General features: G+C 28.4%; 1 protein-coding gene across 1 annotated transcript in view; it reads right to left on the bottom strand.

The window, feature by feature from the left end:
* Positions 1-435: 435 nt before the first annotated feature.
* The window catches only part of LOC129968146 (CWF19-like protein 2), a 33,054-nt gene continuing 20,178 nt past the window's right edge, over positions 436-13,311 (bottom strand). The window contains exons 13-17 of the mRNA XM_056081967.1: positions 10,470-10,625; positions 3,222-3,302; positions 3,019-3,126; positions 1,783-1,921; positions 436-563 (exon numbers count right to left, since the gene is read on the bottom strand). Coding sequence (XP_055937942.1) covers positions 1,787-1,921; positions 3,019-3,126; positions 3,222-3,302; positions 10,470-10,625 — 480 coding nt within the window. The 3' untranslated portion in view covers positions 436-563; positions 1,783-1,786. The remainder of the gene's footprint in view (positions 564-1,782; positions 1,922-3,018; positions 3,127-3,221; positions 3,303-10,469; positions 10,626-13,311) is intronic.

The following is a 13,311-nucleotide window of genomic DNA, read 5'->3' as shown; positions in this document are numbered from 1 at the left end:
TTTATGGGTATAGAATACATATAGAATTATCTTAACACTGCTGTTTTTTCATTTGTCATCTGTGGTGAATGAGCTTTTGGATTTTAGGTTTTATGTACCTTAATAATTCTGGTCATTATGAAAAAAGTTTATTTAAAAAAGCTTATTTGACACTTACATTAAAAATTTAGTAAAATGATAGGTTCTAAGACTATACAAAGCAAAACACATGTGACAAATTAAACTTTAAACAATTCATGAATAAAATTTAAATAATGGAATGGAATTTTAATGATTGTGCTAAGAGAGTTTTACAACTGTTTGCTTTCAGAATTTAGATTACATAAATTATTTTGCAAAGCAACTGTATTTACATCAATTTAATTTTTAATTTTTTTTTAAAGTTGTAAAACAAATGTTATTAAATTCTCTTTCATTACAAAATCAAATGCAAGATTTAAAAATACAAAATTTAACATGAATTTTATTCACATGTACAAATATTTACACAAAAGTTGTAGCATTACTATACAAATCTACTACAAGACTTCACATGATAAAGATTTTTCGTAAAAAAAAATCACCTGAAAAAAATTTTAAAAATTAATTAATAAAAAAAAATCTTTCAAAACTTAAATGAAATAAAAACAAAAACTCAACATATAAATAAACTGTTAGATAGAAAAAAATATATACATTATGTGATAACTGCAATATACAAATACCTTTAAAATTAAATTTTTTCTCAACATTTGAATTCAAGGATAAAAACATTTTTACTTTAATTTCTCAGTTGCAAAGATCCTTATTTATCTCCATTAAACACATTTATCAAAATCTAATAAAATTCATTAATAACCACAGATAAATGATCAAAATTGTCCATAAAATGAAAATTTCTACCAACTTGGTAATAAAAAGAATAAAATATGCTCTTCAATAAAAAGGCGTCCTCTCCTCCTTCTACTTATAATGAATTAATCAATGTTTTTACCTTTAATCAAACCCATATTAATCAAATGGTTTTTTTTATTCAAACATAAATAAAAGCAATTACTGTATACGAAATTAGAGAAAGTGAGCAGAAGGAGGGGGGGGGGATAAATTCACTAAATAATTTATTTACATTCTATACAATTTAAAATGTTTTATAAAAAAAAAAAGCTATAGTCTAATCATAAAGGATAACATGAGAATACATATAATTGTATAAAAATTAGAAACTTAACTGAGAGACAGTTAACATTTCTGCAGTAATTGGAATTTATTTCTTTTGTATTAAATTTTAACTTTTTTAGAATAAAATTTAAAAAAAACTATCATTTATTGATTTATAATATTTTTAATGTGTTATTCTAGTAAGGAAATGAGTTATAAAAATCAAAATGAAATTAATTTCTCTTTCCCATTTTTTTAAACTCATTATTTAGCTGTTTATATACAAACACTTAAAATCATAAAATTCCACAAATTTTATTTTTAAATTTAATAAAAAATATATCTAATAAATGTTTTTCATATTAAATAAACATTTCTGATTTATGCAACACATTAAAAATATTATGACAATTCAATTTTACTTCTATTATTTATTATTTTATTTCTTTAAAATAATTATTAATAAAATAATTTACAACTTTAAAATAAAACTTATGTCCATATAGTATCTTTAATAATATATAAAAATAGTGTAATGAAGAAGTCTCATATAAACATAAAATGTTATCTATATACAGATTTTTTTTTTTTTTTTACATTCCTACATTTTACTAATGATTGCATTGTTTCACGCAATAATCTTACTTCACTATTCTTTTCCTTCTGTGAACTTTTCCAGCATTCGAGTGAGGTGTAAAGCTTCTGCTGATTTTTTCACTGGGTCATCCTTTTTATTCTTGTAAAGATGATGATAATCAATATCTAACATACCACCAACAACTTCCTAAATAAAAAAAAATTTTTAAAAAATTAACAATAGAGAAACTATTTTCAAACTAATTCTAGACTTCAAAATGAAATGTTGATGCAAATCACTACAGAAATTACAACAAGAACAGAGAAAAGAGTTATTAAAAAAAAAAAAAAAAAAAAAAAACGGGTAATAGAAGAGAGAAGGGAGATGCTGCAGAAGCAAATATAGCAGTTTCCCATTTAAAAAAAATAAATAATGTATTTATCTCTGAAGATAAAATAAACATTTCATTTATAGGTGCTTTTTTTTTTTTTTGGCAATTGTGAAAAAATTTAACAATCCAGCAGAAAGCAAACAAACAAATAAAAAATCTGCAATCAAAATGCTCTAAAAATTGAATTGAAATTATTTGGCTAGGTCCAAATAGTTTCAATTTCTTCCAAATAATGTTATTATAATAAAGGATTCATATGAATCCTCAATTAATCCGTTATTTACCAAATTATTTTATCACCAATTTTTCAATTTTATTTTTGTATCATTAGTTAGGTTTTAGCACTAAGTAAATCCAATGAGAACAAAGGGGGAAAAAACTTTTTAAATTAATTTAATTAATAATGAGATACTTAATTTCTGCCTTTATTTGAAATTTATTGTTTGTTGGTAGAGCTCCACTCATCATGTTCTTTTAAATATCATTAAAGATAGTACTTTAGTATAGTAGTTCATATAGTATTTTTCATTTTAATTTACAGATCATCAAAAAATATATTTTTTAGATTATATTTTTACAAATATAATCATGATACATGATCTTTTTTCTTTTTTTAAAAATAAAACTAAAAAAATATTAGAAGAAAGTGAAATAAAAATATACTGAAATCAAATTTCGCAACTTTAAAAATGCAAAATTTAGAAGTGTGTAAAAGTAAAATAATAGCATTTAAAAGAAAAAAATCTGTAATTCAGTATCAAAATGAAAATATTTTCTACTAAACTTTAGCTTAAATAATATGAATTAGAAATATCTATCATCTTAAAGAAAGTCCAGCACTACAATCTTTATCTCTTAATATACAATTTTTTTCTTTCATTTTTTTTTTTTTTTTTCAATTTAAAATACATACTTTTCCAAAATGCTTAGGAAATTGCTTTTCATCTTCAATAACATGGGCAAATCCAGCATGGACAGATGGGTCAAATGATATACAAAAATAAGGTAAACTTTTTGGTACCTAAAAAAATTTAAATAAAAAAAAAAAAAACAATTAAGAATATACAGCTTGTTCATAGAACTGATAATGTATAGTTTTTCAGATTATTTACTTACAGATCGTCGCAAACCTTTTCTTGTTAAATCGATTAATTTAATGTTGTGTGTCCATTCTTCTTCAGATTCCAGAAGAGCTTTCTGTAAAAACAAAATATAAAATTTATAAATTTATTTATCTTTATAAACTGACATCTAAATATATTTAAACATATTAATAATATATTAAATATGTATCTAAATATATAAAATATATTTATCTTTAAGTTAACCGACAATAAACAAAAAAATTGTGAACGGCTTTTAATAACAATATTAAAAAAATATCTATACTTTAAAATTAAAAAACATTTTGCTATAGAATTTTATTATATATAGTAAATAAGTTGACACTAAATAAAGTAAACAAAGCATTTCAACTTTCTTTTTTAATAAACTATATAAATCATCCAATCCAGGATGATTTATATAGTTCGTCAAATACTACTAACTCATATATACTTAAATGATATTAATATTCTTAAATTATAAACTATATTTTTGCATGAATTGTTGTTGATAAATTATTTAAATGGGATAAACTGTTAATACAACCAGAAAAGAAGGAATACTGTTAAAAAATACAAATTTCTATGCAAAAATATAGTGTAAACCAAAAACATATACTTTTGATAATACAAACGTTTTATAGATAATGACATAATATATCTGTGGAGTAAGCTTAAATAGAGAAAGATTGACATAATTTGGTTTGGATTATGAACCTAAATACACTGAAAAAAAATTTATTTGCAATAAGCTATGCTTTTTAAAATTATAAACAGTTTATTAAAGAAAAACTTTTTTGTTTCATTATATATACTTTTTGTAATTTCATTATAAAAAAGACAACTGACATAGAAAAGAATAAACATTTTTACAGCTGACAAAACCATCCAGCTAATCATGTTTTTATATCATGAGAGAAATTAAATTTCCATAGATTACTCAACAGATTTAACATTAGAGTTGGTTCTTTAACATTAGAGTTGGTCTTGGTTTCGAACTTCTTTATTTTTAGCATGATTCTATGAACTTGGAACCTATGATAACATTTTAATTTATGGAGTATTCAAATTAATATTTTGGAATACTTTGAAACAATACTCCTTTTTTTTATTTTAATAGAGCACATTTTCAATTCTGAGTAAAAATTTTGAATTCTTTTGTAAGTTCCAATGACTTTTATTTTTCCATTTGAAATTTTGATGTAATAGACAGGCTGAATGATATTCATATATTAATTTGTGATCTCTGTTGTAAAATATCTTCAATAATTACTATGGATGTGATATGAGAGAACACTTTATTTGCGATTATTTACATAGCAAAGTTTTGAAAGCATATTTACATCGAGAAAGCGAAATCTGAATTAATTACATTTTGGAACGGAGTTGAGTTGCAACTGGTATGACGCTTACATAATCTCCCACCTTGCAATTTTATGGAGTACCTGAAATTGCAACAAAAGTTATAAATCGAGTCTGTTGGGAATTTTAATACGCCGTCCAGCTTTAGTGACAACATCAGGAGTTACTTTGGTTATATAATCATCATCTTCACTGGAATCTTGATCTGAAACAGCTGGAGTTGCAGGAAGTTGAGTGTTTGTGTCTTTATCCTTTTGCTGAGCAATGAATGGTAATTTTTCAGAACTTCTGATTTCCAAGGAATAAAGTCTCTGGAATGGTCTTAATTTTTCCCCTTGAGATGTTCTTACTCTGGCGACTCTTGAATGTCCATCTGCTCCAGGGAGGACTTCAGTTACAATTCCTAAGGGCCAGTGAAGGCGTTTTCCATCAGTTTCAAGGAGAATTATGTCTCCAACATTCAAAGATTCATCTCGGGTGTGATGACCTTTATGCACTAACATTGCTAAGTATTCGTTGCGAAATCTCGTTCTTAAATCATGCCGTAGTTTTTGAATAAAACGTAATCTTCTATTTAGGCTTTTACTGTCGATTTCGTCTAAATCAGTTGTATCACTACTAGGAATGCTTTGCAAGAAACAAGCAGGTGTCAATGGCCTTAGACCTTCTGAATTATCTTCAATATATGTGAGAGGCCTGGAATTTATTGTAGCTTCACAGTCACATATAAGAGATTCCAATTCTTCATAATCAATACTCTTTCGGCCCAAAATTCCCCTTAGCATTTCTTTTAGCATGCGAATCATCCGCTCCCACCATCCACCCCACCATGCAGCAGTTGGAGGGTTGAAATTCCATTTAATTTTCTTGATAGTGGAAAACGACATGATCTTCTCCCAATCTAGATTTTTCAAGGCATTACTTGAACCAATGAAGTTGGTGCCGTTATCAGTGTAGATTATATTAACTCGACCTCTCCTAGCAAAAAATCTTCTTAAAGCCATTATAAAGGCTTCCGTGGACAAGGAATTGACTAACTCAAGATGAACAGCCCTATAAATAGCACAGGTAAAAAGGACAATCCATGTCTTTTCTCCAGAACGTACAAACAATGGGCCTGCCAAATCAATCCCTGTGACTTCAAATGCTGCAGCAACTTTTATTCTATTTTTAGGAAGAGGTGCTAAAGGTGGCTCCGTAGGTTTGGCTTTAAATCTTTTGCAAGTAATACAATGAGAGCTTACTTGTTTTGCTATTTTATTGACAGAAATAATCCAGTAATTTTCCCCCAAATTGGAAATGAGAGTTCGAAGTCTGGCATGCTGCAACTCACAATGTTTCTGGTGTATCAATCGACGAATTATTTCATGGTTACCTGGCAACAATATAGGGCACTTAAAATTCTCTTCTTCATCTCCTAGTATGAGCTTAGTTCTAACTTTAAGAATGTCGGAATCGTCTTTGAAAGTTTGCATATTTTTCAATGCTTTCATCTTGCCTCCTGCAAAACTTTCCTTTTGAATTAGCTTTAGCAAACAGTTTTCAGCTGATTGGACTTCTTCATAGGTTAGTTCGGTTTCCTTACATTTTTCTTTAAGACGACAGTTTTTAATAAAACGTAGTATCCAAGTCAGCATTCTTAAAATCTTTGTATATTTCAAGAAATAAAGTAGATTGTCAGTAAAGTTAACTGATTCATGCTCCACATTACTGACTATTGTTTTCCTTTTCTCTGATTCAACTAAATTTTCATCAATAATTTGTTTTTCATTCAAAGGCCAGTATTCTTGTGACTTTGATAACCATTCTGGACCTTCCCACCACTTGCTCTTCAATAAAATCTTTGCATCACAACCTCTTGAAGGAAGGTCTGCTGGATTCATATGACCTGGCACGAAATGCCAGTTATCAGAATTGGTATATTTTCTTATTTCAGTTATCCTATTTCTTACAAATGTATTCCAAGAACTATCCCGTTTAATCCAAGTTAAGACAACAGTCGAGTCAGTCCAAAAGTATACTTCATTAAAATTTACATCAAGTCCATCTGTCACTTGGCAATATAATCGGGATAATATAAGAGCTCCCAACAGTTCTAATCGAGGAATTGTAATTTCCTTTGTTGGTGACACTCTTGACTTACTTGCCACTAATTGAACTGAAATTTTCCCGTTATATTCAGCACGTAAAAAAATACATGCAGCATAAGAGGCTTCACTGAAACAGTGAAGACTTATCTGACAATCTTTAAAGGGATTTGAAATGAGTCTTCTTGGAATTTTGCAATCTTTTAGCAGATTTATATGTTTGTACCAGGCTAAAAATTCATTACATATATCTGGTGGAAGCACATCATCCCAATTAATTTTTCTTTTCCATGTTTTTTGTAGAATGATCTTTGGAATTAGAGTAGTTGGACTTGTAAATCCTATTGGGTCGTAAATTCGTTGAGCAATAGATAATAATGTTCGTTTGGCTATATTTTCTTCTGAAATTTTTATCGCACTGTTACAAGAAAGTTCATCATTTTCAGTATCCCAGGAAAGTCCTAGTATTGGAATATATCTCTTTTGTGTTTCTTCTACAATTTCTTCAGAAGTAACTCAACCTCGTAAATCAAATTTGGCTGCAGACATTAGTTCTTTAGCTTCAGAAATAAATTTGGCTGCCTCTTCTCTAGTTTCTAAACTAGTTATGCAGTTATCTACATAAAAGGATTTTTGAAGTTGACGAGCTGTTTCCTTCCTTCCATCTGAGACATTCTCTAGATGATGAGCTATCGTCGCCTCAAGTAAAAATGGACTAGGAGAAGCACCAAATACCACTCGACAATGTCTCAGGGTGATCAATTCCTCTCTTAATAAAAAATCTTTCCACCATAAAAACTTAAAATAATCTCTATCCTTTGGCTTCAAACTGATTTGTAAGAAGGCCTTTTTAATATCTGATGTTATTCCAATAGCATTTTTGCGAAATTGCATTATCAATTTTGGTACTAATTCTAATAAATTTGGACCCTTTTCTAAGCAATTATTCAAGCAATTTCCTTTAGAGTCTTTTGCTGAGGCATCGAAAACAGGGCGAATCTTTGTAGTTGTATCTCCAGTCTTTATTACAGGATGATGAGGTAAATAATGTCCTTTATTCTTATCTTCATTTACAATTTCGATAATTCCCTCTCAAATCCATTCATTAAACACATCATCATATTCGCTTAAATGTCCTGATCGAATAAGATTTTTTTGTAGTTGACATCAAACGTTTAGTGGCTAATTCTTTGTTGCTTTCTAACTCTGGATATCCACTTTTCCATGGCAAACATACTTCATATCTCTTGTCTTCATTTCTCTTAATAGTTTTACAGAAAAATTCAACTGTTTCTTCATCGGCTACCTGCCTTGATTTAATTTCTACAGGATCTCGTATACCGATGGCATCTAGACTCCATAATTCCGTCAAATCTAAATTGGCAACATAAATAATATTCTCTAAAGATTTTGACTGTTTCGTTTGTTTACCTTGAAGTGTCCATCCGAGTTTTGTTTTTATGGCTACTAAATTTTTATCAATGTGTTCAATTGATCCCGTCAGCAATACACCAAGGTAATCTGCTCCTATTAATAAATCTATTTCAGGAGTGTCTTCCCCTGTATCACTTAATTCTATATTTTTTCTCTTCAAAATGGGAAAAATGTCAGGCTTACTTACACGAGGAATAGCACCACATATTTTCTTTTCATCTAAAACGGAAATGTTGTGCCTGAAATTTGAACACAAGCTTTGCAATGTAATGTTATACACATTATGGGACTTTTGTTTAGTTTCACTGCCCCCCAAAAGTCCATGACTTAGCATTTCTTGATCTACTGGTTCCAATCCCAGTTCATCCACAATATCCTTTTTTATGAAAGATCTTTGAGCACTGGTATCGAATAATCCTCGGATAATTGAAGATCTGTCTTTATTGATGATTTTCACCAATACCGTTAACAATAATGTAGATGAATTCCTTGGTGACAAGAGAATCTTGGCATCTAATTCAGGTGATGGATTCTGTTTTGTTTGATTTATATTTGGACACATAATACTATGATGTTTTTTCTTGCATATAATGCACTTCAAATAGGCCCTACAAATCTTCGAATTATGACCTGGTTTCAAACAAATAAAGCACGCACCTTTCTTCTTTAATATTTCTTTTTTCTCTTCCAGTGACATATCAGGAGCTTTAAAGCATTCTGTTGTATTATGAAATGACTTATTACAAAATATGCATTGCTTGTCATTTTTTTCTGCTCTTTTCTTTTCACTAGATACAATACAAGCTGCCGTAGGAATTTTATCTTTCGGTTTAATTCTTTGAAATTCTTGATCCTTCGCAAAACCGGATCGAGCAAGTTGTAATCTCTCATCACTCTCGACTTCCGATCGAAGAAATTCTAACAAGTTTCCCAAAATATTCGGCTTGACTTTATTTTCAACTCTGCTACGTGTTCGTTCCCACTCTTTTATAAGATCTTCTGGAAGAGCTGACTCTACTAATGGATACAGCATTGCTTCGTACTTTTCAGATGTCACTCCTAATGTCTCTAATGCTCTTAACTGGGTTTCTAATTTATCATAAAGAGCACGTAAAGTGAAATTTTCTCCATTCTTTGCTTGCGTTAAAACAAGATTCAAAAGTTCACGAACATAAATTTGGATCAACAACTCATCTTTAGCAAAACGCGATTTCAATTGTTCAATAGCTTTAGTATCATTCGCGCCCAACGGCGGAAAACTTTCTACTAAATCTCTTGCCGATGAACCAATTTCCGTCGCTTGCAAAAGATATTGAAATTTATCATCCGAATCAATAGTATCATCATCGTGAATTTTTTTGAATTGTCCCCAGAATCCGAGCCAATTCTTTATATCGCCGTCAAAACGTTTTAATTCCAACTTGGGAAGGCGAAAAGTTCGTTTTGTTTCATTTAATACACAGGAAGTATCACTATTTTCTTCTTTCGTAGCCAAAACAAAATCGACTTTCGTTTTCAAAGCAATCCACTGATCGCGATAATTTTCCGCTATGTCAAGGTCATTAGAAAATTCTTCGTCAATATTTTCCATTTCGGACCATTTTACTCTTATTTTTTCATCTAATACAAATAACCTTTCAGCTTTATCACTTAAAATATTAAATACCGGTATCAATTCAATTTTACTTACCGGTTCCGTTTTCACAGCATTTTCAACTTCTTTCAACGATTTGGTAAATAATCGCCTGAGTTGTGTTCTCTCCCGTTTTAGATAATCCATAGTCCTGTCGCGGACGCCAATTTGTAAAATATCTTCAATAATTACTATGGATGTGATATGAGAGAACACTTTATTTGCGATTATTTACATAGCAAAGTTTCAAAAGCATATTTACATCGAGAAAGCGAAATCTGAATTAATTACATTTTGGAGCGGAGTTGAGTTGCAACTGGTATGACGCTTACATCTGTTCTTGGATTACTTCATCTCAGTTGGAAAGAAATAAATTTCGATTTTCATTTAGTATAGTTATTTGGAACTCAAAAATCAAAAATAAATTTAATTTCACTTAAAATAGTAACTCAAACATGATATTTTTAATCCATAGACTTGATTTTTTGTAACAACACATGAAATCTTCATTGATGAATCTTCCACTGTATTGTTTAATTTTATTATGTCAAGCAATTTCTTGTATAATTAAAAAGTATGTTTTGGTAAGATATGATTCAAATGATTTAGGTGGATCTTGTTAAGGTTCTTGACAAGAATTTTAACATTAAAAATATATTATCTTTTTAGATTCGAATGCATGGCAAAAAAATTCTCTAAACAAAGTTAGTCAGCTCATAAAAGTAACAAAATGTCCTATTACTACCTTGAAATAGAGTGGAGCCATGTCTCCCTCTTCTTCAGGAACAGGAATGCACTCAAGAAAAGCATGGGGATAATGTCTGAAATACATGCTAGTTTCCAGGCAAAGGAGAGTTTTATCCTTCTTTTTAAAGAAGCGCCGCAATGTATTCTTCATATCCTGTACATAAAGACCATGATAATTATTAAACTCTACTGTTAATAAAAAAAAGAATGTTTTTTTATTTCAATTCAAAGATTCAAAGCTAAATTTAGGAGGATAAGAACAACAGTTCAGAGCAAATTATTTGGATTTTCAATAAAAAGTGTTTATAAATAAAGAAAAATTAGTAAAATACAGCATTTTTCACCAATAACTTCTAGAAATATTATCTTACAAAAAAAGATAACCATCTTAAAATTTTAACACGCCACCTTAAAAAGATAACCTTTGCACCACCTTAAAAGTCACAAAAATATCTTTTTAATGTTACAACTTTAAATGCTCTGCAATGAATTAATTTTCAAAAAATATTTTTATGTGCAGTCTAAAATACAACTTCATTATTACAATAGCAATTAAACTATTTTCTCAGTTTATTCTAATATTTAAAAGTATGTTTTCCTTTATTTGTTGAAACATAATTCGTTAATGGGTTTTACATTTTTTCTTTATTTTAGCAGTCATTCTTTAAAATCTGCCAGCAGTCCTTTATAGTAGTAAATATATTTGGTAATATATTCAATAAGCTCAAAGATTGTATTTGCTAGTGTTTAATTCTATTTATTGACACAATTGATCTAATATATTACTGGATGTAAAAAAGGAATACTCTTTTCTAATTTTATTATATCTTCATTACAGACATTTATGTGGTCACTGAACAGGATGTTTGCAAAGCTGTTGAATAATTTTCTGTATATATATATATATATACAGAAAAGAGTATATATATATATATATATCACATTATACATAAGAGATTTAATTGAAACTAAATAAATTTGATATTTCAAGGGAACAAGCTGATCATTTAAGATGGCTAATTAACTTATAACTTAATTATTTCAATATTTTGTATCATTTCAAGTGGCATGAAATATGACATTTTAAATAAAATATTCCTGAAATAGTCATTAAAAATGAAAAATGAACACAGATTTAAGTTGATTTATAGTCTTTAAATCTGCAGATTAAAATTTTAGATTTATACAACTCACAGTTAAAAAAAAAAGAAAAATAATAATAATAACCCTCTGGTATATAAACATACAATTACTTAAAAAAGTATTGGGCACTTGGCATGCATAATACATAAAACTATTTATAAAAGTAGTAATTTATTAAAACAAAAACAAAATTAATCAAGAAATAATTTAAAATTTGATATACAGTAAATAAGAAAAATTTCTTACTGTTTTAGAATTACAATTTGATCTATCCTTTTACATTTAATTTAAATGCAAACAGTTGTCATAAAAGTATAGGGACACTTTTGAAATGAGAAATTTAAGAAAGATATAGCATATCAGTAAAATTTGATTTTCACTTTTTTTAGACTATAATGTTAGGCATAAATTATAAGTAGAAAAGTTGTGGATGAAACAATGGTAAGAAATAAAAATAGTTTGGTTAATATGCAAATCTGGTAATAAATTCATCTTAAAAAATTTAAAATCAATTTGCTGTATAAGAATTCGTTGAATTAAAGTAAGTCAATTGTTTTTAATATCATCCATAGATGTAAGAAAACAAATTATCTTTGTTGAAAATGAGCAAAGATCAGGATGAACCAAGGACATTTAGAGAACATAAGAAGTTGGTTGTGAGAGAAATCCACATTAATCCAAAAACTAGGACAGTAAAACTGACTCTGAAATGTGAAAGTAGTTTCAGAAAGTCTGTAAATTCTGAAATCGTTAGAAATATTTTCAGAAACGATAAATATCATGGCAGAATACCTCAAAGAAATCCTTACATCAGTGAAGCAAATCAAATAATTAGATTGATAATTGCTAAAATGAATGTAAAGTGATCAGCAGAATTTGGGGAAAGTGTCATTTTGTGGATAAAAACAAATACAGCATTTTTGGATTGTATGGCAAGCAAAAATTTTGCCACACACCATATACAGCATTGCATATCAAAAATTTATGTTTACTGTAAAATATGGAGGTGGCAACCAATTAGTCTGCCGTTGCATCATAGATCAGCTGTTGGGAAATTAGACTTTATAGATGGTACAATAAATTAATATTTATACTTTAACATTCTCAAGTAAAGTTTATAGGAAAGGCCATGCAACTTGAGAATTTCAAAATATTTTTAATTGCATGAGGATAATAACCACAAAACATACTATTTATACCTGGCTATCTTCTTACTGTAAATTTTTTTATTTATATTGATACTTTCTTTTTATATTTGTAAGTTATAGGTTCTCTACCATTGTCCTGGTGAGATTAAGACAACTGTTCAGAGTACAGACCTTCCAATGAACATGTGTGGAGTAATTTGTAGCAAAAAAATAAATAACAATACTAACAAACAGGAGTTAAGAAAATGTCTGATTGAAGAGTGGGCCAAAATCAATGGATCATTTTTCAAAAAATTGATCAAATCCATGCCAAATCAAATACAAAAGGTAAAGAAGAAGAGTGGTCTAACAAGATATTAACTATAAATTAAATTAATTATTCTTAATTTATTTGACAGTGTTCCAAAATTTTTCTGAGCAGATTTTCTGACTTGCTTTTTCTTACTTTAAATCATACTCATAATTGCATTAATATGTAAATTTTGTTAGATTTACTATGATTTGAATTTATTAAAATGTGACATAGTCTTTTTTTTTGTTTTATCTTAA

The sequence above is a fragment of the Argiope bruennichi genome, chromosome 1 (assembly GCF_947563725.1).
Source record: "Argiope bruennichi chromosome 1, qqArgBrue1.1, whole genome shotgun sequence".
Lineage (NCBI taxonomy): Eukaryota > Metazoa > Arthropoda > Arachnida > Araneae > Araneidae > Argiope > Argiope bruennichi.
The sequence above is the reverse complement of the archived record's forward strand: the minus strand, read 5'-3'. Positions and strand labels throughout refer to the sequence as shown.